The sequence below is a fragment of the Pan troglodytes genome, chromosome 10 (assembly GCF_028858775.2).
Source record: "Pan troglodytes isolate AG18354 chromosome 10, NHGRI_mPanTro3-v2.0_pri, whole genome shotgun sequence".
In the NCBI taxonomy this organism is placed as follows: Eukaryota; Metazoa; Chordata; class Mammalia; order Primates; family Hominidae; genus Pan; species Pan troglodytes.
In genome coordinates, this window is record NC_072408.2 from 13,715,567 (window position 1) to 13,740,171 (window position 24,605).

The window sequence follows — 24,605 nt, forward strand, 5'->3', positions numbered from 1 at the left end:
CTCCAGATCAGTGCTTCTGAACCGGGGGCAATTTTGTCTGCCAGAGGACATCTGACAACACCTGGGGCCTGTTTTGTTGTCATAGCCTGTAGGGGAAGAATGCTACCAGCATTTGTGGGAAGAGGCCAGGGATGTGGCTCAACATCCTGCAGTGCACAGGACGGCCCCTCAACAAAGAATCACACGGCCCACAATGTCAATAGCGTCACAGTTGAGAAAACCTGCTGTAGACCAAGGGTTGCTTTCCGCCGTGTGCCTCACCCCACCCCCACTCGTGTTCCCTAATCCCATCTCCAAAGGTTGGCAGCAGACCGGCCCAGGCTCGTGGAAGTTCAGATCATGATCCCCTCCAGCTCTGCAGGAGACAAGACCTGTCTCCCAGCATTCCTCATTGTTCCCGGGTCTGCAGAGGGCGTGAGCTATGCTGCAGGCGGGCTGCCCCCTGAAGCCTGCGCACCCCTCTCCAGCTCCTCAAGTCTTCTCTGCTGAGTCACCTTCGAACCGGAGGCTGTGAGCTGGCTGTCGTGACCACACTGGTGCCTCTACTGTCATGACAACAGCACACTACGTCAGTAGTGCTCCCTGGGCACTGAGCTCCCTCTTTGCGGGGAGAAGACAGTAATGAAAAATGACAAGCATGAGGCAGAGGGGAAGATGGCTCCTCCGAATCACGCTTGGGTGGTGCAGGAGCATGGAGGTGCTCTTAATGCTCTCAGTGAGAAAGGGTTAACGGTCCTGGTTGCAAGAATATCTGAGTCAGAGGTGGGGCTTCCTCCACTCCCCCACCCCACCCCTTTCACCATTAGGGACCTTCTTGCCTTGCTCTTGCTACTCTGCTCTGGGTGGTCATTGTGAAAAGCCCGCACCAACCATGCCAGTAGCAGCCAGACGAGGACACAGCCTGGCTCTGGGTCCCAGCAGGAAAGGCAATCCCAGAAAGGCAGGCTCAGGGACTGGAGTCCTGTGGGTGCTTTTTAAGCAAAGATTATCACCAGGCAGGCTAAACTTAGCAACCGGCTTTTAGCTAAAAGGGCAGGGGGCTGGTGTCAGGTTATGCTGGGCCAGCAAAGAGGCCCGGGATCCCCCTCCCATGCACCTGCTGATGGGCCAAGGCCACCCCACCCCACCCCCTTCCTTAGAAGTGTTCAGCACCCTCCCATCCCACACTCACAAACCTGGCCCTCTGCCCTCCTACCAGAAGAATGGATCCCCTGTGGGAAGGGGCAGGGGACCTGTTCCCACCGTGTGCCCAAGACCTCTTTTCCCACTTTTTCCCTCTTCTTGACTCACCCTGCCCTCAATATCCCCCAGCGCAGCCAGTGAAAGGGAGTCCCTGGCTCCTGGCTCGCCTGCACGTCCCAGGGCGGGGAGGGACTTCCGCCCTCACGTCCCGCTCTTCGCCCCAGGCTGGATGGAATGAAAGGCACACTGTCTCTCACCCTAGGCAGCACAGCCCACAGGTTTCCAGGAGTGCCTTTGTGGGAGGCCTCTGGGCCCCCACCAGCCATCCTGTCCTCCTCCTGGGGCCCCAGCCCGGAGAGAGCCGCTGGTGCACACAGGGCCGGGATTGTCTGCCCTAATTATCAGGTCCAGGCTACAGGGCTGCAGGACATCGTGACCTTCCGTGCAGAAACCTCCCCCTCAAGCCGCCTCCCGAGCCTCCTTCCTCTCCAGGCCCCCAGTGCCCAGTGCCCAGCCCAGGCCTCGGTCCCAGAGAGGCCAGGAGCCAGGAGATGGGGAGGGGGACGTGGGGGCTGGGAAGGGACCACGGGCCCCGGCCCGAGGCCCATGGGCCCCTCCTAGGCCTTTGCCTGAGCAGTCCGGTGTCACTACCGCAGAGCCTCGAGGAGAAGTTCCCCAACTTTCCCGCCTCTCAGCCTTTGAAAGAAAGAAAGGGGAGGGGGCAGGCCGCGTGCAGCCGCGAGCCGTGCTGGGCTCCGGCTCCAATTCCCCATCTCAGTCGCTCCCAAAGTCCTCCTGTTTCATCCAAGCGTGTAAGGGCCCCCGTCCTTGACTCCCTAGTCTCCTGCTGCCCACAGTCCAGTCCTGGGAACCAGCACCGATCACCTCCCATCGGGCCAATCTCAGTCCCTTCCCCCCTCCGTCGGGGCCCACACGCTCGGTGCGTGCCCAGTTGAACCAGGCGGCTGCGGAAAAAAAAAAAAAGCGGGGAGAAAGTAGGGCCCGGCTACTAGCGGTTTTACGGGCGCACGTAGCTCAGGCCTCAAGTCCTTGGGCTGGGACTGGCTGAGCCTGGCGGGAGGCGGGGTCCGAGTCACCGCCTGCCGCCGCGCCCCCGGTTTCTATAAATTGAGCCCGCAGCCTCCCGCTTCGCTCTCTGCTCCTCCTGTTCGACAGTCAGTCGCATCTTCTTTTGCATTGCCAGGTGAAGACGGGCGGAGAGGAACCCGGGAGGCTAGGGACGGCCTGAAGGCGGCAGGGGCGGGCGCAGGCCGGATGTGTTCGCGCCGCTGCGGGGTGGGCCTGGGCGGCCTCCGCATTGCAGGGGTGGGCGGAGGACGTGATGCGGCGCGGGTTGGGCATGGAGGCCTGGTGGGGGAGGGGAGGGGAGGCGTGGGTGTCGGCCGGGGCCACTGGGCGCTCACTGTTCTCTCCCTCCGCGCAGCCGAGCCACATCGCTGAGACACCATGGGGAAGGTGAAGGTCGGAGTCAACGGGTGAGTTCGCGGGTGGCTGGGGGGCCCTGGGCTGCGACCGCCCCCGAACTGCGTCTACGAGCCTTGCGGGCTCCGGGTCTTTGCAGTCGTATGGGGGCAGGGTAGCTGTTCCCCGCAAGGAGAGCTCAAGGTCAGCGCTCGGACCTGGCGGAGCCCCGCACCCAGGCTGTGGCGCCCAGTGCAGCTCCGCCCTTGCGGCGCCATCTGCCCGGAGCCTCCTTCCCCTAGTCCCCAGAAACAGGAGGTCCCTACTCCCGCCCGAGATCCCGACCCGGACCCCTCGGTGGGGACGCTTTCTTTCCTTTCGCGCTCTGCGGGGTCACGTGTCGCAGAGGAGCCCCTCCCCCATGGCCTCCGGCACCGCAGGCCCCGGGATGCTAGTGCGCAGCGGGTGCATCCCTGTCCGGATGCTGCGCCTGCGGTAGAGCGGCCGCCATGTTGCAACCGGGAAGGAAATGAATGGGCCGCCGTTAGGAAACCCTGCCGGTGACTAACCCTGCGCTCCTGCCTCGATGGGTGGAGTCGCGTGTGGCGGGGAAGTCAGGTGGAGCGAGGCTAGCTGGCCCCTGAGCCGCAAGCCCGATTTCTCCTCCGGGTGATGCTTTTCCTAGATTATTCTCTGGTAAATCAAAGAAGTGGGTTTATGGAGGTCCTCTTGTGTCCCCTCCCCGCAGAGGTGTGGTGGCTGTGGCTTGGTGCCAAGCCGGGGGAAGCTGAGTCATGGGTAGTTGGAAAAGGACATTTCCACCGCAAAATGGCCCCTCTGGCGGTGGCCCCTTCCTGCAGCGCCGGCTCACCTCATGGCCCCGCCCTTCCCCTGTCAGCCTAGCGTTGACCCGACCCCAAAGGCCAGGCTGTAAATGTCACCGGGAGGATTGGGTGTCTGGGCGCCTCGGGAAACCTGCCCTTCTCCCCATTCCGTCTTCCGGAAACCAGATCTCCCACCGCACCCTGGTCTGAGGTTAAATATAGCTGCTGACCTTTCTGTAGCTGGGGGCCTGGGCTGGGGCTCTCTCCCATCCCTTCTCCCCACACACGTGCACTTACCTGTGCTCCCACTCCTGATTTCTGGAAAAGAGCTAGGAAGGACAGGAAACTTGGCAAATCAAAGCCCTGGGACTAGGGGGTTAAAATACAGCTTCTCCTCTTCCCCCCCACCCCAATCTCTGTCCCTTTTGTAGGAGGGACTTAGAGAAGGGGTGGGCTTGCCCTGTCCAGTTAATTTCTGACCTTTACTCCTGCCCTTTGAGTTTGATGATGCTGAGTGTACAAGCGTTTTCTCCCTAAAGGGTGCAGCTGAGCTAGGCAGCAGCAAGCATTCCTGGGGTGGCATAGTGGGGTGGTGAATACCATGTACAAAGCTTGTGCCCAGACTGGGTGGCAGTGCCCCACATGGCCGCTTCTCCTGGAAGGGCTTCGTATGACTGGGAGTGTTGGGCAGCCGTGGAGCCTTCAGTTGCAGCCATGCCTTAAGCCAGGCCAGCCTGGCAGGGAAGCTCAAGGGAGATAAAATTCAACCTCTTGGGCCCTCCTGGGGGTAAGGAGATGCCGCATTCGCCCTCTTAATGGGGAGGTGGCCTAGGGCTGCTCACATATTCTGAAGGAGCCTCCCCTCCTCATGCCTTCTTGCCTCTCGTCTCTTAGATTTGGTCGTATTGGGCGCCTGGTCACCAGGGCTGCTTTTAACTCTGGTAAAGTGGATATTGTTGCCATCAATGACCCCTTCATTGACCTCAACTACATGGTGAGTGCTACATGGTGAGCCCCAAAGCTGGTGTGGGAGGAGCCACCTGGCTGATGGGCAGCCCCTTCATACCCTCACGTATTCCCCCAGGTTTACATGTTCCAATATGATTCCACCCATGGCAAATTCCATGGCACCGTCAAGGCTGAGAACGGGAAGCTTGTCATCAATGGAAATCCCATCACCATCTTCCAGGAGTGAGTGGAAGACAGAATGGAAGAAATGTGCTTTGGGGAGGCAACTAGGATGGTGTGGCTCCCTTGGGTATATGGTAACCTTGTGTCCCTCAATATGGTCCTGTCCCCATCTCCCCCCCACCCCCATAGGCGAGATCCCTCCAAAATCAAGTGGGGCGATGCTGGCGCTGAGTACGTCGTGGAGTCCACTGGCGTCTTCACCACCATGGAGAAGGCTGGGGTGAGTGCAGGAGGGCCCGCGGTAGGGGAAGCTGACTCAGCCTTGCAAAGGCAGGACCCGGGTTTATAACTGTCTGCTTCTCTGCTGTAGGCTCATTTGCAGGGGGGAGCCAAAAGGGTCATCATCTCTGCCCCCTCTGCTGACGCCCCCATGTTCGTCATGGGTGTGAACCATGAGAAGTATGACAACAGCCTCAAGATCATCAGGTGAGGAAGGCAGGGCCCGTGGAGAAGCGGCCAGCCTGGCACCCTATGGACACGCTCCCCTGACTTGCGCCCCGCTCCCTCTTTCTTTGCAGCAATGCCTCCTGCACCACCAACTGCTTAGCACCCCTGGCCAAGGTCATCCATGACAACTTCGGTATCGTGGAAGGACTCATGGTATGAGAGCTGGGGAATGGGACTGAGGCTCCCGCCTTTCTCATCCAAGACTGGCTCCTCCCTGCCGGGGCTGCGTGCAACCCTGGGGTTGGGGGTTCTGGGGACTGGCTTTCCCATAATTTCCTTTCAAGGTGGGGAGGGAGGTAGAGGGGTGATGTGGGGAGTACGCTGCAGGGCCTCACTCCTTTTGCAGACCACGGTCCATGCCATCACTGCCACCCAGAAGACTGTGGATGGCCCCTCCGGGAAACTGTGGCGTGATGGCCGCGGGGCTCTCCAGAACATCATCCCTGCCTCTACTGGCGCTGCCAAGGCTGTGGGCAAGGTCATCCCTGAGCTGAACGGGAAGCTCACTGGCATGGCCTTCCGTGTCCCCACTGCCAACGTGTCAGTGGTGGACCTGACCTGCCGTCTAGAAAAACCTGCCAAATATGATGACATCAAGAAGGTGGTGAAGCAGGCGTCGGAGGGCCCCCTCAAGGGCATCCTGGGCTACACTGAGCACCAGGTGGTCTCCTCTGACTTCAACAGCGACACCCACTCCTCCACCTTCGACGCTGGGGCTGGCATTGCCCTCAACGACCACTTTGTCAAGCTCATTTCCTGGTATGTGGCTGGGGCCAGAGACTGGCTCTTAAAAAGTGGTGCAGGGTCTGGCGCCCTCTGGTGGCTGGCTCAGAAAAAGGGCCCTGACAACTCTTTTCATCTTCTAGGTATGACAACGAATTTGGCTACAGCAACAGGGTGGTGGACCTCATGGCCCACATGGCCTCCAAGGAGTAAGACCCCTGGACCACCAGCCCCAGCAAGAGCACAAGAGGAAGAGAGAGACCCTCACTGCTGGGGAGTCCCTGCCACACTCAGTCCCCCACCACACTGAATCTCCCCTCCTCACAGTTTCCATGTAGACTCCTTGAAGAGGGGAGGCGCCTAGGGAGCCGCACCTTGTCGTGTACCATCAATAAAGTACCCTGTGCTCAACCAGTTACTTGTCTTGTCTTATCCTAGGGTCTGGGGCAGAGGGGAGGGAAGCTGGGCTTGTGTCAAGGTGAGACATTCTTGCTGGGAGGGACCTGGTATGTTCTCCTCAGACTGAGGGTAGGGCCTCCAAACAGCCTTGCTTGCTTCGAGAACCATTTGCTTCCCGCTCAGACGTCTTGAGTGCTACAGGAAGCTGGCACCACTTCAGAGAACAAGGCCTTTTCCTCCTCACTCCACTCCTAGGCTATCTGCTGTTGGCCAAACATGGAAGAAGCTATTCTGTGGGCAGCCCCAGGGAGGCTGACAGGTGGAGGAAGTCAGGGTTCGCACTGGGCTCTGACGCTGACTGGTTAGTGGAGCTCAGCCTGGAGCTGAGCTGCAGCGGGCAATTCCAGCTTGGCCTCCGCAGCTGTGAGGTCTTGAGCACGTGCTCTATTGCTTTCTGTGCCCTCGTGTCTTATCTGAGGACATTGTGGCCAGCCCCTCAGGTCTTCAAGCAGGATTCATCTAGGTAAACCAAGTACCTAAAACCATGCCCAAGGCGGTAAGGACTATATAATGATGTTTAAAAATCGGTAAAAATGCCCACCTCGCATAGTTTTGAGGAAGATGAACTGAGATGTGTCAGGGTGACTTATTTCCATCATCGTCCTTAGGGGAGCTTGGGTAGGGGCAAGGCGTGTAGCTGGGACCTAGGTCCAGACCCCTGGCTCTGCCACTGAATGGCTCGGTTGCTTTGGGCAGTTACTCCCGGGCCTCACTTTGCACATGCGCTTACCTAGTGGAGACAAAAGTACATACCTCGGTAGAGCGCGCACGCCTGTAACCCCAGCACTTTGGGAGGCCAAGGTGGGTGTATCACCTGAGGTCAGGAGTTTGAGACCAGCCTGGCCAACATGGTGAAACTCCGTCTCTACTAAAATTACAAAAATCAGCCAGGCTTCATGGCACATGCCTATAGTCCCAGCTACAGGCGTGCTGAAGCAGGAGAATCGCTTGTACCCCGGAGGCAGAGGCTGCAGTGAGCTGAGACCACACCACTGCACTCCAGCCTAGGCAACAGAGTATGAGACTCCATCTCAAAAAAAAAAAAGTATCTACCTCAGAGTTCAAACTAGTGAATATTAGGAAGTGCTTGAGACAGTGACACCAAAGTGCACAATAAATACTCGCCAGTTTCATTATTATTAAAGAATCCATTTGAATGTCAGCTCAACACAGCCTCCTATACCGAGGCATTGTGAACCGCATCTCCCCAGCTTCTCCAGGCTTTTCCAAGAATCAGGGACACTGTAGCCTGTTGGTCTCAGTGTATGACAGACATGGAGGAGGCACATCTTTAGCTGATACTTAAACAGAGACCCTGAGCGCACATACACCCGCGCACACATGCACGGAGCTTCACCTTCTCTGTCATTCTGCAGTGACCAGGAGAGCAAGAGCTCCCACCTCCCTTCAAAACACTGTGCCCATCCCGGGCACTAAGGCCTCTTTAAAGCACGGCACCTCCACGAGGGAGGGCCACAGCCACATACACTCCACCTGGCAGGTGGACAGCGTGAGCATGTGGACCATAGCAGGGACAAGGTGCCCCGGCCAGCCCCAACGCCCTCTGCCGCTGACAGGGACAGAAGCCCTCTCCAGCTGCGTGTGCTGCAGAGGCCATGCGTAGCCTCCAGCTGCATTCTATTCCACTCCAGTGCCTGGGCCAGTTAGCACCAGTGTGGAAGACAGTGAGCTGGCTCCGGACAACAGGGATGGAGGAAAGGTCCCACATTCACATTCCTGATACGTGGACAAGGTGAGGGGCCGCAATCGCTCTGGCAGCATTTTAAAGATGGGGAAGTAGCAGACACCCACGCGTGAAGGCAGGAGAGCCCCAACTGTGGTGGAAATGGCCCCAGAATGGTAGGGCCAAGCCTAGCTCCAGACACCCCAGAGCCCTGGAGAAGCCAAGACCGAGGGAGAAAGCCTGAGGGAGGAGCGCCCCAGTCCCCAGGGGCCGGCCTGGTGCAGAGCTGCAGCTGATGTTCCCCTCTGTGCAGCCCCACCCTCTGCCTCGCTGAGGTCCCCGCTGCGAGGGCCTCGGGTGCAAGGGGGAGGCAGGTCTCTATCTCATGGAGCTGTCAGATGAGACATCGCGATCGGAGTCCTCAGCCTCGCTTGGCGGCGGCGGCGGGTCGCTAAGCGGGACCGCAGCGAAAGCAGGAGACTTTCTAGAAAAAAACACCAGTTGTCAACCTTGGGGCAGGCAGGAATCCTGAAGACGGACGGCACTCCTCCTCCTGCTGCCTCACCCTCTGGCCGCAGGTGAGAAGTACCGGAAGCGAGGGCGGGGCCGCGGGATGGCGAGGGAGCGGCAGGGACTGAACTCTCTCCAACCCCACCCTGACAGGGAAATGGGCCCCGCCTGTGTCTTGGGAACTCAGAGGCTGAGGTCAGGCATGATGGCTCACGCCTGTAATTCCAGCACTTTGGGAGGCAGAGGCGGGTGGATCACGACATCAGGAGTTCAAGGCAAGCCTGGCCAACATGGTGAAACCCCATCTCTACTAAAAACGCAAAAATTAGCCAGGTGTGGTGGCGGGCGCCTTGGAGGCTGAGGCAAGATAATCACTTGAACCTGGGAGGTGGAGGTTGTAGTGAGCCAAAAAAAAAAAAAAAAAGAAATAGCTGAAGTCACAGTAGGAGAGAAGCTGCTGAGCCTCCAGCACCCTGACTCTAGGGCCTTGGCTTTATGTCTATCTGCAGTATTTTTGTGATATTTAAAAATTCACTTTCTTGTTGCGGTGTAACTTACACAGGGTCAAATGCACAAATCATGGCCCTGACTTTAGATAAAAATCTGCCCCCACAACCCTTCTGTTCCTTGCCAGTTTTTAAACTGCCTCTAACCAGGGGAACCACCAGAGCTGGTGGCCTTGGGAGGTTTCAGCTCTCCCGTCGTGAATGGACATAGTTCATCCAACTGCCAAGGGAGAGAGCTGTGGGTCTGGGCCAGCCCCACCCGGTAACTCCCAAAGGGCAGCCCCACAGCAAGATGTGACCCAGTCATTGTCTGAGGGTCTTTGGGGCTGTGTTCCAACCTTTCTCCCCGCTGTGTCCCCCCGGAAGGCCCCATGCCCAGGGGAGGCGCCTACCGGTCTCCAGACTGGGTGATGAGCCGGCGGCAGGTCTCCATCTGCACGTCCAGGCCGCGCTTCATGCTGCACATCTCCATGTACTCGTGCAGGTGCCGGTTCATGTCGTTCTTGGCCGTGGCCAACTCCAGCTGTGGTGGGGCAGGCAGGGCCATCGGGGTTAACAGGTGGGGTTCACAGCGCCTCTGTTGCCCCCGCCAGGAGGCTAACACGCCAAGAGCAGTGGCTGGGCCGGGGGCCCAGGCAGCCATTACTGAAGGCTCAGATTTTAAAATAAATCAGACCAAGGCAGAAGGCAGCGAATACACCATTGTTTCCTCTGCTTTTCCTGGAAATCTTTGCCTATGGAGGAATGCAAAGGTACTGCTGCAGGCTGTGTTCTTTTAAGACTGATAAGAGTGGTGAGGAAAGTCAGTGTGGGCGGGATGGAGCAGATCCACAGGCTCCCAGGGCCACACAGGTTCCTGTGGGGCCCGGCTCACCCCTCATCCCCTGTACTGCGCTGGTCCTGGGCTGTCCCCTCACTGCACTGTGAGCTCCCGTAAGGGTTAGCGACAGGTTTTCCTCATCCTGGCAGACCCAGACCTCAAAGGGAATGAACTCTCTCTGTGACGTGCCGATGAGACCCGTGGCATACAAGCCTGGCTCACTGCTGAAAGGGGCCCAATCCTCTTACCATTCTCTCCTTATCACTTTATTTTCTCACCTAAAAGCCATTTTCAGACACTAAAAGGAAGACTCCCATATTGGAGGTGCCATTGATTCTGAGACGTGTCCTGATTTCAGAAATGTCACACGTGGAAAACACGGGGCTCAGAATCAAAGAAATCCGGTCTCCCTCCCCGGGCCCATTCTGCAGCCCACACTCTGAGGCAGGCGGAGAGGCAGGGCCCAGGCAGCACAAACTCAGTGCCAGGGACAGTCGACTGCCTCTCTTTGTTTTGGGTACAAAGGGCAGGGGCCACAAGGGGAAGCAAAATGAAACTGCCTGGAGATGACGTTCGTGACTGCCTGAGTGAAGAGAACGGGGAGGATACCAGCTGTGATAATGTGGATTGGACAGAGAGGGTGGGAACTTAGAGAAAGAAGGAAGCAGGTTACAGGGCCAGACAACAGAGATGGTCAGGACAGTGACATTTGGGGTGAGATGGCGGCTGGCTGGGTGAGAAGCCCTAGTGGGGACAGCTTCCCTGGCAGGCTTGGATCCACAGCTGGGGCCCCACAGTAGTGGGAGGAGCAGGACACAGTGACTGTTCAACCCAGGGGGAAAATACAGTGCCACCAGCCCTTGTTCAGATCAGCTGCCTACACCCCAATTTCTCCACCTTGGAAGAACCGGAGTGCAGGGAGCTGGGTTCTGGAGCCATCACTCAGGGAGACTGGGAAGAAGGAAATGAACCAAATATATTCTACTGAAATACAAGGCTAGTACTGCCACCAGTAGTCTCTGCATATGTCTATGTCCCCACTTAATTCACAAATTTACAGCAGGAACAAGGTCAGGAGGTGAACATGCATGTCAGGAGATGTCCTTGACAAGCCACCTTGAAAACTGCAGGCTTGCTGTGTGAACAGACTTGGGGGTGGGACGGGAGGAGACAGAGAGAGGTGAGGAGCGGTGGGGAAGAACTGCCTCCCGCCCACCACTCTGGGCCTTGGCTTTACCTTGCTCCATCTTAGTGACCCTGAGAGATCAAAGGTCACAAAGATAAAGGCACCTTGGGTACTCCTGAGGTCAGCAAGTCCTCCTAACGGTTCCCCTAATGCAGAAGTCCCCAAACCCCAGGCCACGGACCAGTACCTGTCTGTGGCCTGTTAGGAACCAGGCCGAATAGGAGGTGAGCAGTGGGCAAGTGAGTGAAGCTTCATCTGTATTTACAGCTGCTCCCCATCACTGGCATTACGGCCTGAGCTCCACCTCCTGTCAGATCCGCGGCGGCATCAGATTCTCACAGGAGCCTGAACCCTACGTGAACTGTGCATGTAGGGATCTAGGCTGTGTGCTCCTTATGAGAATCTAATGCCTGATGATCTGTCACTATCTCCCATCACCCCCAGATGGGACCGTCTAGTTGCGGAAAACAAGTTCATGGCTCCCACTGATTCTACATTATGGTAAGCTGTATAATTATTTCATTATATATTATAATGTAATAATAATAGAAATAAAGTGCACAGGCCGGGTGCGGTGGCTCATGCCTGTAATCCCAGCACTTTGGGAGGCCGAGGTGGTGGATCACCTGAGGTCGGGAGTTCGAGACCAGCTTGACCAACATGGAGAAACCCCATCTCTACTAAAAATACAAAATTAGCCAGGCGTGGTGGCGCATGCCCGTAATCCCAGCTATTTGGGAGGCTGAGGCAGGAGAACTGCTTGAGCCCGGGAGGCGGAGGCTGCAGTGAGCCAAGATTGCGCCATTGCACTCCAGCCTGGGCAACAAGAGCAAAACTCTGTCTCTAAAAATAATAATAATAATTTTTAAAAATAGTAATAAAGTGCACAATAAATGTAATGTTTGAATCATCTCAAAATCATTTCCCCCGGGTCAGTGGAAAAACTGTCTTCCACAAACCAGTCCCTGGTACCAAAAAGGTTGGGGACTGCTGCCTAAAGTCATTGCACTGGGAGAGAGGAGGAGTCAGATGATTTGAAAATACTTTTTTTTTTTTTTTCCTGAGATGGAGTCTTGCTCTGTCACCCAGGCTGTGGTGCAGTGGCACAATCTCAGCTCACTGCAGCCTCCACCTCCCAGATTCCAGCAATTCTCCTGCCTCAGCCTCCCAAGTAGCTGGGATTACAGGTGCCCACCACAATGCCTGGCTACTTTTTGTATTTTTAGTAGAGACAGGGTTTCACATGTTGGTGGCCAGGCTGGTCTCACACTCCTGACCTCAAGTGATCTGCCCGCGTTGGCCTCCCAAAGTGCTGGGATTACAGGTGAGAGCCACCACGCCTGGCCAAAAATAGCTTAAAAGGCATGATTCCATTTAAGATATTATTTTCGTTCTTTCAGATCATGTTTTACACTGGGCACTTGAGGTCCAGGGAAGACTAGGGAGAGATGGCAGCCCGAGATCTCTTCTCACGAAGATGGCCGCACAAGGGCCCCTAGTTGGTTGAAGGCACAGTGAAAACACAAACCTTAAATCCACCATCCAAAAGAGGGAGACAAGAATCAGGTCAGGCAGGAGGAGGAAACAGTGAGTCGCGGTAGACAGGAGGGTGGGGAGGACTGGTTTCCTTGCCGTGTCTTTAGCTAGCAGCACAAATCCAGGACACCTCATCCACCTGGCCAAGAACACCAGGTTTGATGCAGGAGCAGGACAGTTTGATGTGTGTTGGGAGAATGAGTATATAGGAAAATAATTTCTCGACTTCCTTCTCAAACACCTCCAATGTGAGAGCAATAAGAATAAAGTCAAGGCCGGGCGCGGTGGCTCACGCCTGTAATCCCAGCACTTTGGGAGGCCGAGGCGGGTGGATCATGAGGTCAGGAGATCGAGACCATCCTGGCTAACACGGTGAAACCCCGTCTCTACTAAAAAATACAAAAAATTAGCCGGGCGTAGTGGCAGGCGCCTGTAGTCCCAGCTACTCTGGAGGCTGAGGCAGGAGAATGGCATGAACCTGGGAGGTGGAGCTTGCAGTGAGCTGAGATCGCGCCACTGCACTCCAGCCTGGGCGACAGAGCGAGACTACGTCTCAAAAAAAATAATAAATAAATAAATAAAAAGAATAAAGTCACTCTCTCCTTATCCACTGGTTTCACTTTCCACGGCTTCAGGTACCCAAGGTGAACCTTGATCTGAAAATATGAAATGAAATATTCCAGAAATAAACAATTCCTAAGTTTTAAATTGCACGCTGTTCTGAGTGGCCTGATAAAATCTCACTCTCTCTGCCGGGCGCGGTGGCTCACGCCTGTAATCCCAGCACTTTGGGAGGCCGAGGTGGGCGGATCATGAGGTCAGGAGATCGAGATCATCCTGGCTAACACGGTGAAACCCCATCTCTACTAAAAATACAAAAGAAATTAGCCGGGCATGATGGCGGGCGCCTGTAGTCCCAGCTACTCAGGAGGCTGAGGCAGGAGAATGGCGTGAACCCAGAAGGTGGAGCTTGCAGTGAGCCGAGTTCAAGCCACTGCACTCCAGCGTGGGTGACACGGCGAGACTCCGTCTCGGGAAAAAAAAAAAAAAACTCACTCTATTCAGACCAGGACATGAACCCTCCCTCTGTCCCAAGGATCCACACTGTCTATACTGCCTGCCCATTAGTTACTTAGGAGCCATCTCAGTGATCAGATTGACTGTCGTGGTATGGCAGTGCCCGTGTTCAAGGAACCCTTATTTTTACTTCATAATGGCCCCAAAGCACAAGAGTAGTGATGCTGGCAATTTGGATATGTGAAAGAGAAGCCAAAATATGCTCCCTTTAAGTGAAAAGGTAAAAGTTTTCAACTTAATAAGAAAAAGAATCCGATGCTGAGGTTGGTAAGCTCTACAGTAAGAATGAATCTTCTATCCATGAAATTGTAAAGAAGGAAAAAGAAGTTTGTGCCAGTTTTGCTGTCACACCTCGAACTGCAAAAGGTACCGCCACAGCGCACGCTAAGTGCTTAGTTAAGATAGAAAAGGCATTGAATGTGTGGGTGGGAGACATGAACAGAAACACGTTCCAGTTGACAGCAACCGGATCCAAGCTATCAGGAGGTCAGTGCTATCTTTGGTTTCAGGCATCCACTGTGGGTCTTGGAACACATGCCCTGCAGATAAGGGGGGACTACGTATGAATATCCCATGTGGGCCTGAAGAGAGGCTGAGATGCAGAGAAGGCTCCATGCCTCTCCCAAAGTCAGAGCATCGGGAAAGGACCACCTCACCAGGCCAGGAGAGCTCACGGGGGTCCCGTCCATCCCTCCTCCCACAGCAACAGCAACCTCCATTCTGTGGTTCCACAAATCCTTCTTCCTTTGTTTATATTTTTGAGACGGAGTCTCGCTCTGTCGCCCAGGCTGGAGTGCAGTGGTGCGATCTTGGCTCACTGCAAGCTCTGCCTCCCGGGTTCACGCCATTCTCCTGCCTCAGCCTCCCGAGTAGCTGGGACTACAGGTGCCTGCCGCCACGCCCAGCTAATTTTTTTTTTGTATTTTTTGTAGAGACGGGGTTTCACTGTGTTAGCCAGGATGGTCTCGATCTCCTGACCTCGTGATCTTCCCGCCTCGGCCTCCCAAAGTGCTGGGATTACAGGCGTGAGCCACCGCGCCCGGCCTCCACAAATCCTTCTTGCAGCTCCTAAAGCCTAGAGTTTGAGTTAAAGCACCAGCTCCACTTGCCTCTAGGTACCTCTAGAAGGTACTTCAAGGCTTGGGAAAAAGCATGGAGATTTCTCTGTTATCTCAAAGGCTGAGTGGAAGAAACAGGAAAGTCCCAGTCCATCTCTGAGTGCCACGGCACTGATAGTGTTAATAATAATAAAACAGTCCCCACTATGCTACACTCGCTATGAGCCAGACACTGCCCTAAGCTCTATATATGCATTATTTCATCTGATCTTCTAAACAACCCTATAGGTGAGGTATTATTAAATTCCTCATTTTACAAATAAAAAGGCCTGGCACAGTGGCTCATGCCTGTAATCCCAACACTTTGTGAGGCCGAGTTAGGAGGACTGCTTGAATCCAGAAGTTTGCGGGCAGCCTGGAAAACATAGTGACACCCTGTCTCTGTAAAAAAATCAAAAAATTAGCCGGGCGTGGTAGCACACGCCTATGGTCCCAGCTACTTGGGAGGCTGAGGTAGGAGGATTGCTTGGATCCAGAAGATCACGGCTGCAGTGAGCCTGGAGTGACAGAGCAAGACCCTGTCTCAAAAAAAGAAAGAAAGAAAGAAAGAAAAAGAAACAGGTGTAGGGCTGGACACATGGCTCATGTCTCTAATTCTAGTACTTTGGGAGGCCGAGGCAGGAGGATCACTTAAGCCCAAGAGTTTAAGACCTGCCTGGGAAACACAGGGAGATCCCATCTCTACAAAAAAATACAAATAAAAATTAGCTGGGTGTGGTGGCACACACCTGTGGGCCCAGCTACTCAGAAGGCTGGGGTGGGAGGATCACTCCAGCCTAGGCAACAGAGTGAAACAGAGTGAGACCTTGTCTCAAAAAAGAAAGGACAGAAAGACAAGGGAGAGAGGGAGGGAGGGATAGAGGGGGAGAGGGAGAGAGGGGAAGAGAGAGAGAGAGAGAAAGGAAGGAAGGAAGGAAGGAAAGAAAGGAAAGGAAAGGAAAGGAAAGGAAAGGAGGGGCTCAGAGGGAACAAGTAACTTATTACAAGTTCAGGGTGGTTGTAAGTAACAGAGCTGAGATTTGAACCGATATCTGTCTGTTTCCAGAGCCTGAGGTCTTCAGAGCCCACCAGAAGGACTATAGCTGAGAGATCACTCCTCCTCCCAAGACCTTGGTCTCTAGGGTCCTGCAGCAGGGATGAGGCCACTGCGCCTGCAGCCCCACTCAAAACCCTCTGGGACACCGCGCCCCTGGCTTCCGCTCCTGCCCTTACCTCTATCTGGTCAATGGTCTCCTGATACTCCTTCTCCCGGGTTTTGAACAGGGACTCCGTATCTTTAATCACCTTCTCCAGGCTATCTTCCTGCTGCTGGAGTAGAAAGGGAAGCGGGGGAGGCCAGCCAAGGAGGGATGGGATGGGACGCATTCCAAAGGGCCAAGTCAGGGAGAGAGAGAGAGAGGAAGTCTGGTTAAAGAAACTGGAGAAAGAAAAGCAAAAGGATAAAGGAAGAGGGGAGACGCAGGTAGAGGATGACAGCCACATGGGGGGACAGAGCAAGGAGAGGAGCGGGGGAGTGGGCGTCAGGCTGGAGAGGCAGAGCCAGAGGGCCCTGAGGCCGGGAGCAGAGGTTACCTCTCCCTGGGCCTCTGCAGCTGCCATGGCATAGCCTGAGAAATCCTCCCAAAGCAGCAGGGTCTCCTCAGTCTCCTCCCAAGTCAGGCTGTCACAGTCGTCCTCAAAATCATACTCCCTCCTAGAGACAGGGAACCCGGGTGTCAGGGCGGGCGGGGCCTCGTCCTGGCGGGGGACTGGGGAGCTCCGGCCTCCTGGGCTGCTGTGGCGTCGGTGCTGCGGGAGCACGGCCTGCGGACTCACAGCTGGTTGAGCATGCGCTGCATCTCCTCGTTGATGCTGAGGGCTGTGCTCTCCTCCTCATCCCCATCGGGCTGGCGGGGCCCCTCACTCTCCGACAGGGAGGTGTCCTCCTCGACGGCAGCCTTGCGCTCCCGCTTCCGCCCCCCCATGGATGGGACCTTAATGGGAGACAAGTGCAGAGACTACAGAGACGAGGCCGGGTGCATGAGGAGAAAGGGCGGGAGCGGGAGGCCGGGCAGAGAGGGTGGGAATGGGGGAGAAGCATGAACCAGTAGGAAGGGGGGGGCAGACAGAAAGAAAAGTCACAGTTACAATGACAGGAACAGAAACACGGACAGTCACCAAGGGCCAGACACACAGACACACAGCGTGGGTCAGGGCTGCAAACTGAGAAGGCAGAACAAGAAGAAATCGAGAAGAAGAGCAGTCAGACAAGGGAGGAAGGGCTCGCTGGGGCTGCAGTCAGATGTGCATGATGGCTCAAGAGGAAATTTTTTTTCTAAAAAAAGTCTTTTTGATTAAATGACTCAACTAAAAAAAAAAAAGCTTTAGGCCGCAAGGAGGATGAGTGTGCAATGTGTACAAAAGAGAACCTGAATCACATCCAGATCTGGAAAGCCGGGGGAGAAGGGAGAGAAAGAAATGCAGTCAAGAGAACAAGAGATAGAGAGAAAAAGGGGGAAGAGCAAGGAAAAGAGAAAGGGCAGAAAAAAATCCGTGCTCAAGAGCCCAGCGGACCCAAACTGAGGGCCAGGAGGCCTAGGCAGCTTAGAAACTGGGACTGGGACATTAATAAGCTTGCGTGAGATCAAACTAACCAGCTTCTTCTGTGGAGGAAGCAAGAGAGAAGATGAGAGGAAGAGAGGAGAGGAAGCAGACAGAGGAGAGAGAGGGGGAAGGGAGAGACGGCGTTAGAGACAGCTTCCACGATGCCCCTCCTGATGCTGCTCCTTACCCCCCAGTCTAGCCCCGTGAGGGCCCCAGTTGCCAGGTAAGGCTCCCCAAGCAAGAGGCAGGGCCTGCGTTCCAGGCCAGCCGCCACGGAAGCATCCACCTGCCCCACCCACCCCTGAGAGCAGAGGGCAGCTCCGTCCTCACCTGGAACATCTGGATCATGTCCTCGCAGTTGCGCTGCTGAGCCACATCGCAGAGCTTGGCGGTGATGTCGATGCGGCGGCAGATGTCCATATCCACCTTCATGGCTTTCTCCTGGATCTTGGTGTCCAGCTCCGACAGGTTCTGTCCAGGGAGCCCAGGGAACAGTGAGGAGGCGCCCAGTTCTCCAGACAAGGACGAATTAGGCCCGGCAAGGTCCTCATCCTTCCCACCACATTGCACCGGTGCCTCTTCTGTGGAGTCTCCCTGAGCTGACTGCACCCCTCTTCCTGGGTAGCGGTGGCCTCCCCACAGCACTGTGTGAATATGCTGGGCATGGGGCGGCTCGGGCCACTGCTCCCTGGCCAAACGGAAGCCCTGGAGGGCATGGCCAGTGCCTGGGACATGCAGGGGGCTCACTGGAACCACTAGCGGTCCTCATCCTCCTGGAACTTACATTCCCAGAGAGAAAGAGACTCCTGGGAATTATAAGAGTGGAGAAAGGACTATAATAATCGCAACAGCTAACACTCTTCCAGCTAACACTGCATGCCGGGCACTGTCCCGAATACATGACCACCCTCACAATACTCCTGCAGAGTGCACGCGTTTATTTCCCCACGCCAAAGGTGAGGCCTCAGAGGCTGAGGAATCGGCCCAGGGCCCCGGCGCCAGCTGCAGAGCCTCCACCCCAGAAGCTGCTCACTAACTGCTCTGCAACCCCAGGCCCTCAGAAGCTGTGCCACCTCTGTGACGCAACACCGAGACTTTTGTTCCTTGTCTTTCTCTGGAGTTAGGGGTGGCTAGGGGAAAAAGGGAAGGAAAGCAAAGAGAAGGGGAGGAGCCGTGGACGGGAGGCCAACAGGCCAACACTAGAAGGGCCTACTCTTCTGGCCTCAGAAGCCTCACTTCGGGAAGCCTGGGGCTGCACTCACGTTACTCATGAGCCCCTTGAAGACCACCAGCTCAGCCTTCAACTGTTCCACCTTCAGTGCCAGCTCCTCCTGGCAGGCATCAGCCTCCTGGGCTTCCTGCAGTTGGGAGAAACCCTGATGTTGGTGGCACTGCCGAGGTGGGATGAAGATAAAGATGCCAAGGAGGGACAGGGAGACGGCAGCAGGGTCATGGGCAGACAGGGGTACCCAGAGAAGCACCAGCAGCAAGTGGGGCGCCACCCTCACCTCCTGGAGCTCATTTACACGGTCTTGCAGCTGGATCCGCACCGTGTACTCCTCTTCCCACCTGACAGACATGGGAAGGGCGGAGAGAGCTTAGGTACAGAGTCCTTCCCTGCCCCCATGGCTCCCTGTCCCCACCTCTCTGGCTCAGGCCTCAGACCCCAGTTCTGGTTCCCTGGATGGGGAGGAGCAGGGCACAGGAATGCCTGGCCAGCCAGCTGGTGACCAACTGCAGCTGTCACGTGGCTCTGTGCTTCCTGATGGGCGTCGAGCTCGCCAGCTGCCTTCCCGGAACCTCCGGGCTGCGCACCAGGAGCTCTGTTTGGGCAAGTGCTGAGGCTCCGGTCCTCCGTGACGCCCATCCCCGCTCAGGCCCCAGCTCAGCCAGCTGTCCGGCTGGCCTCATTGCCCACCTCCTGCCCACACCAGACCACCAGGTCCACCCGGCCCAGTCTCCCACCTTCAGTCGCACAGATCCGGGCTCCCGCCTCCTGCCCGCACCAGAACAGAGCTCGTCGAGCCCGCTGCCCTGCCTCTTGTGGTATCATTTAACCCTGTAAAAGCATCTGCAGGACACATACTGTATCAACAGAGTGGGTCAAGAGCCTGGTAGGAGACACTCAAAGTCCTTCCCCACAAGCTCCAGAAACTACCCCCCCAGAGCCTCCTCTAAGGGAGTCACAGAGAGGTGACCAGACTGGCTCAGAGGCCGGAAGTCCCACAGCAGCATGACAGCAGTGGACACACGAGCCTGGGGTTACTAGCACTCAAACCCAGAGGGAAAGAGAAAGTAGAGTATGTAAAGGGGCCCGGTGAGTACGGCAGATGAGAACTAGACACAGCCTGTTCCAGGGCCCAGAATTCAGAGATTAAGACTGCAAGTGGGCCGGACGACACCCTGGGCCACAAGGCAGGTAGGGCATGCTTCCCAGAGCCAGCTTTGTCATGTCTCATCAGCCATGGCAGGCAGTGCATATTCTATTCCATCACAGAGATGGAAGCCAGGGCAACGTGCTGCTTAGGACCCGCCCGGCGTTCCAGGGCCCTGCAGTCTAGCTGGCGTAGCAGCACATCTCAAATCCTGTTCCTGTGAGCTCATCGCTTCTGTCAGCCCGAGAAGGGAGGGGAACTGCACCAAGAGAGAAACTTCAACACAAGAAAGGTGGTTAGGAAGGGGCCAAGAAGACAGCAAGAAAATTAAAATCTGAGTGGGCAGCTTCTGAAGCCTTGGGTGAAGCCCTTTCTTCCCCTTCCCTCCATCTTCCTTCCTATGTCAGCCTCTGGGTCCCATCTCCTCACTCACAGCCGCACTGCAGTATTCCTAATAATAACTCCTCCACATCACCTCGGCTGCCCCTCCCTGCTGGGCAGAGCAGGAGGAGGCAGCCAGCCCAGCCACCACCCTGCTGGCTCCCCACACAGCCCAGCTCCCAGCCTTCCTGGCTCCCAGCCCCCTTCCCTGTGTGTCCCGTAGGTGCTTCTCCCCTCCTCCCTGGCATTCTCATGCATACAGTCAGGCCACTAAGGGCCCCAGTCGCATCAGATTATGTTTTCTTAGCTAAGACCCTTATCTTTTCTGGGTCTTGGTTTCTTCATCTACGATGTGAAGGCATGAACTGTGGTGCCCTCATGCGCCGGGAGCCCACGAGTCCCTGGAGGGAGACAGTAAGCCTGTCAAGGGCACGCTAACCCTGGACAAGATGTGTGAAAGAGGGCAGGAGGGGCTATCTGACAGTGGGCTCAACAGAGCCTGGAAGAAACTTAAGTAAGGCAGTTATAGCTAAAGGTTAAGCCTAAGGAAATCTTACAGGGTAAAAAAAATCTACAAATGAATCATCTGGAAGCCCACTACAGTTCTATTTGTTCTTTGGCCAGACTTCACACAAACAGGTTCATTTTCACCTCCATTTCCATCTGGTCTCACTTATAAGGTTCCCTTAACATGGGCAGAATTTGAGAGCGATTTCCATGTGTTCTGCATGGACCAAATATCTCTCTTCCAAAAAACTGTATCCCTGGGTTGAAGAGAGAAAGCAGGGACCATTATTCCTATGTTGCGAAAATGGGGGCTCAAAAAAAGGTCACACACAAGGCAGGGGAGCTGAAAATAGAATGCAGGAGGCCTTTAGCTACCTCCCAGTTTAGCGCTCAAGCCATCCCAGGCCTTCCAGGCAGAAGACAGGAGTTACAGTGTTGCTATAAAGAGACCAGAATGAGGGCAGGGGATCTGGGGAGGAAGAAGAGTCACTGCCAGTATCACGTACCATCCAAATCTAGCTAAGGCTCTCTACACAGCAGCGTGCTGCAGAGCGATGAGCTAATCAGTCCCCAACGAATAACTCTTTCCTGTCCTGGACAGCTGGACCAAGGACAAACGCTCCTTCAGTTTAAAAAAAAAAAATGCTCCTGAGAACAGCAGTTGTTCCTGTGGTTATGGATGTATTCCAGAACTGTGCCTGTGCCACTGCTGAGCGCGTAGTTAACTCCTGCAGGGGCAGAGCAGGCTGGTTCTGGGTGGCAGAATGATGATTTCAGGACAACTGAAACTCCCAAGGACACATAACATGGACCACAACTAAGGAAGCCAGCACGAGGACAGGACTCAAGCTCAGAAAGCCTGCTGATCAGGTCAGGAGTTTGAGACTGGCCTGGACAACGCAAAAAGAAAAAAAAAAAAAAATAGCCAGGCATGGACATGGTAGTGCACACCTGTAGTCCCAGCTACTCAAGAGGCTGAGGCAGGATGATTGCTTGAGCCCAGGAGGATGAGGCTGCAGTGAGCCGTGATGACGCTACTGCACTCCAGCCTGGATGACAGAGAAAGACCCTGTCTCAATATTTTAAGTCAAGGGTCTGTAGTCATGTGTTCAACGCCACTTCTTGCCATCACTTTGCAATTATTGAAATGGGCATACTGAGCTCAGAAAGCAAATCTGATGCTTTCACGGGAGACAGAGCCACATTTGTGTTCTGGGTGGGATCACTAGTGCAGGAGAACACTACATCTTCTTCTGAAGGCAAAATGCTTGTAGGTTTTGCCTCTTTACTTTGCATTTACTTCTAAAATTGCACTTGTTCACCTACCAGTGTTTACGAAATCCTGTATTTGGGATGCTTTTTCTATAATAAAATATTATCATTTATGGGAAAGAAAAAAAAAAGAAAGCCTGCTGATCTGTGATCTGGTAAACTCCAGCAGGGTGGAGATCCCTGAAGGTCGCCCCCAGACCCAGCGGTCATTTCCTAGAACATTCGGCCAATCCTCACCCAGTGCTGAATCTCCGCTACACTGGGCTGCATAGGTAGTTCCCAGGCCCGCCCACAAGGGGTCATAATAGCTGAGATGAGAGGGGAGGCCGCCAAACCAAAGCCTGTCAGTCACCCCCTCCCTCCTCAAGGCTTGGGTTGGAGTCTGCAAGACACTACCTCTGCTCTCACTCCTGTCCTATCGGCTTGCTTATCAGCCATCTAAGGAATCCACTTGGTATACAGCCAGCACTCCTGGCATCACATCCCTTCCCCTTGCCCCTTGGGGCCGGGCTCCTCTCAGACAGCCAAATCTTCATCCACAGAATGCACTGGGCCCGCCCCGCGGCCTCGCGGTCCTAGGGAGGGCCCATATCCCAGCTTCTCCCTGCTCAGTCCCCTGCTGGCTCTCCACTCTCCCTCCACCACTGGCGCTTTATACTGCCAAGATTCCCCTATCAGCCCTGCTCTCCACCCTCACCCTAGTGAATTCCCTTCACTCTTTCTTTTCCCAGTTTGTTGACCTACTCAAGCAATGGCTTGAGGTCCCGGAGCTTTTCCTATGAAACCACAGCAGGTACCTGGTTTCCATCAATATTCTTTGGGAAACCTTGGGCTGTGAAAGAATCACTCGTTGCAAGGTACAGCCCCTCCCTCACCAGCCCCTTCCAGTTTCACTCAACTTAGTCTCCCAAATTTACGCTATATCCTTGCCTCCTACTTTTGAAGTTTATATCCCTAACCTGCCCCAGGGCTGAGACCGGTAGGACAGAGCCCCAGTCCCTTTCACACCGCACAAAACCCGCAGTTAAGCCTGGATGGCAGAGACAAGCCGGAAAAGTAGGAATCCCCCCGTGTTCCGCTCCCAGCGTCCTTCTTCCTGTCACGAGCAGGGCTTCTGCATTCTCTGCGGATTCTAGTCTCCCTGCATCCAATTCCTTCCAAGCTCCTCATTATACAGCACAAACTTTACTCTCATTCTTTTCACCCCTGATTCTTCGGAACCCACACCGACTCGCGGCCCGTTGTGAGTGGTATGACACAGAGAGACCTGTCCCCCTTTCCCAATCCCTACCTCCGCTTGTACTCGTCCCGCTCCCGCTTCACTTTGGCCAGCACGTTGTAGAGAGCGCGGATCTCGGGCGTGATGGTGTCGATCTGGACGCCCACCCCATCCGGGTGCACCCACGACAAGCCAGGCCCTTGCACCAGAGTGGGCTCCAGTCCCGGCCCGAGCCGGCGGGCGTGCGAGAACGACCAGATGGTGCCGGGCATGAAGCGGGCCGACGAGGAATAGGTGGTGGAGGTGGAGGTGGAGGACGACGAGAGGCTGGCCGCGGAGGGCGCGAGGGGGCCGGCCGGGGAGCGCGCGGGCGAGCCCAGCACGCGCGCCGAAGGGCTGCAGACAGCGGCCGGCCGGGCGCCCAGCTGCAGCCCCAGGGGCCGGATGGGGCTGACGAAGCCGGTCTGCACTGCCTGGTCGCGACGACCCAGGCCCCGCCGGCCCTGCTTACCCTCCTCCAGCGCTTGCTGCAGTTGCTTCTCCAACAGCCGGTTCCGGCGCTCCAGCTCATGCACCTTGGCCAGGAAGCAGCGGAACCGGAGGTTCAGGGTCTTGAGCACGTTGATGTTGGAGCCCAGGTCATTGCGGAGGGCCATGGCGGCAGGCGGGGCCGGGCCCGGCCCGGGCGGCGAGTAGGCAGCAGGGCCGGCCGGCGAGAGAGGCGCCGGGGGCAAGTCTCCTCCCCCGGCGAAGTGGTCGCCTCCCAGTGAGTCCCCCAGTGGCCCGGCCAGGCCCTGCTGCTCCTGCTGCAGGAGGAAGAGGTTGGGGCCGAATAACGGATTCATGGCTGCGCCTTCTGCTGGGAGATGCAGACCGGTGCAGGAGCAGGGATGGAAGGCGAGCCAGAAGAGCCAATGCGGCGCCGGCGGGACAGAGCCGACCAATCAGGCGGCTCGGAAGCGGGGCAGAGGTCAGGGGGCGGGCCGAGGGGAAGCCAATGACAGGCTCCAATTGGAGGCCGGACCCTGGACCTTTCCGGGTCTGAGGCCGAGCGCTGTGATGAGGGGAGCCACCGCCTGGACTCCAGCCGGGGTGGCGTAAAGCCCAGGACCTCCAGTACCCCATGGGTTCTGGTGGCAAGCCCATCTCCCCTACACGACTTTTTTTTTTTGAGACCGAGTCTCACTGTCGCCCGGGCTGGAGTGCAGTGGCGCGATCTTGGCTCACTGCAACCTCAGCCTCCCAGGTTCAAGCGATTCTCCTGCTTCAGTGTCCCGAGTAGCTGGGATTACAGGCACCCGCCACCACGCCCGGCTGATTTTTTGTATTTTTAGTAGAGACGAGGTTTCACCATGTTAGCCAGGCTGGTCTCGAACTCCTGACCTCAGGTGATCCACCCGCCTTGGCCTCCCAGAAAGTGCTGGGATTACAGGCATGAGCTAGTGTGCCCCGCCTTCCCCTACACTTCTATTGCCCTCCTCTCCCCGGAGTTCAATCACCCCTAGCTCTGACTCCAGGGCTTTCCCTTCCTGGGAAAACCCAAGGATGCAGGAGCCTAAAACTGACCTTATTTCTCAGTAGCA

General features: G+C 55.9%; 2 protein-coding genes across 10 annotated transcripts; one reads left to right on the top strand and one right to left on the bottom strand.

The window, feature by feature from the left end:
- The first annotated feature begins 1,395 nt into the window (after nt 1-1,395).
- GAPDH (glyceraldehyde-3-phosphate dehydrogenase) lies at nt 1,396-6,203 on the top strand. The gene is made up of 9 exons (XM_508955.9): nt 1,396-2,386; nt 2,627-2,678; nt 4,323-4,422; nt 4,513-4,619; nt 4,749-4,839; nt 4,930-5,045; nt 5,138-5,219; nt 5,413-5,825; nt 5,933-6,203. Exons 2-9 carry the CDS (start codon nt 2,650-2,652, stop codon nt 6,000-6,002), a joined length of 1,008 nt encoding a protein of 335 aa, XP_508955.1. The 5' UTR covers nt 1,396-2,386; nt 2,627-2,649; the 3' UTR covers nt 6,003-6,203.
- Nucleotides 6,204-7,366: 1,163 nt separating this feature from the next.
- Nucleotides 7,367-23,949, bottom strand: IFFO1 (intermediate filament family orphan 1). 9 transcript variants are annotated; one of them, XR_010148250.1, is made up of 9 exons: nt 23,095-23,946; nt 18,777-18,837; nt 18,531-18,626; nt 17,599-17,739; nt 16,501-17,324; nt 16,258-16,378; nt 15,898-15,990; nt 9,341-9,471; nt 7,367-8,416 (listed from the first exon to the last, which is right to left on the bottom strand). XR_010148250.1 is itself a non-coding variant. In XM_009424682.5 (9 exons), the coding sequence occupies exons 1-9, from the start codon at nt 23,865-23,867 to the stop codon at nt 8,311-8,313; spliced, it is 1,683 nt and encodes a 560-aa protein (XP_009422957.3). In that variant the 5' UTR covers nt 23,868-23,949; the 3' UTR covers nt 7,367-8,310. The 9 variants fall into 9 exon arrangements, 3 of the variants coding, with proteins under 3 accessions (XP_009422957.3, XP_009422958.3, XP_016778325.2); XR_010148249.1 differs by having other exon boundaries at nt 15,898-15,993; XR_010148247.1 differs by having other exon boundaries at nt 16,501-17,327; nt 23,095-23,945.
- Between the last annotated feature and the right edge of the window lie 656 nt (nt 23,950-24,605).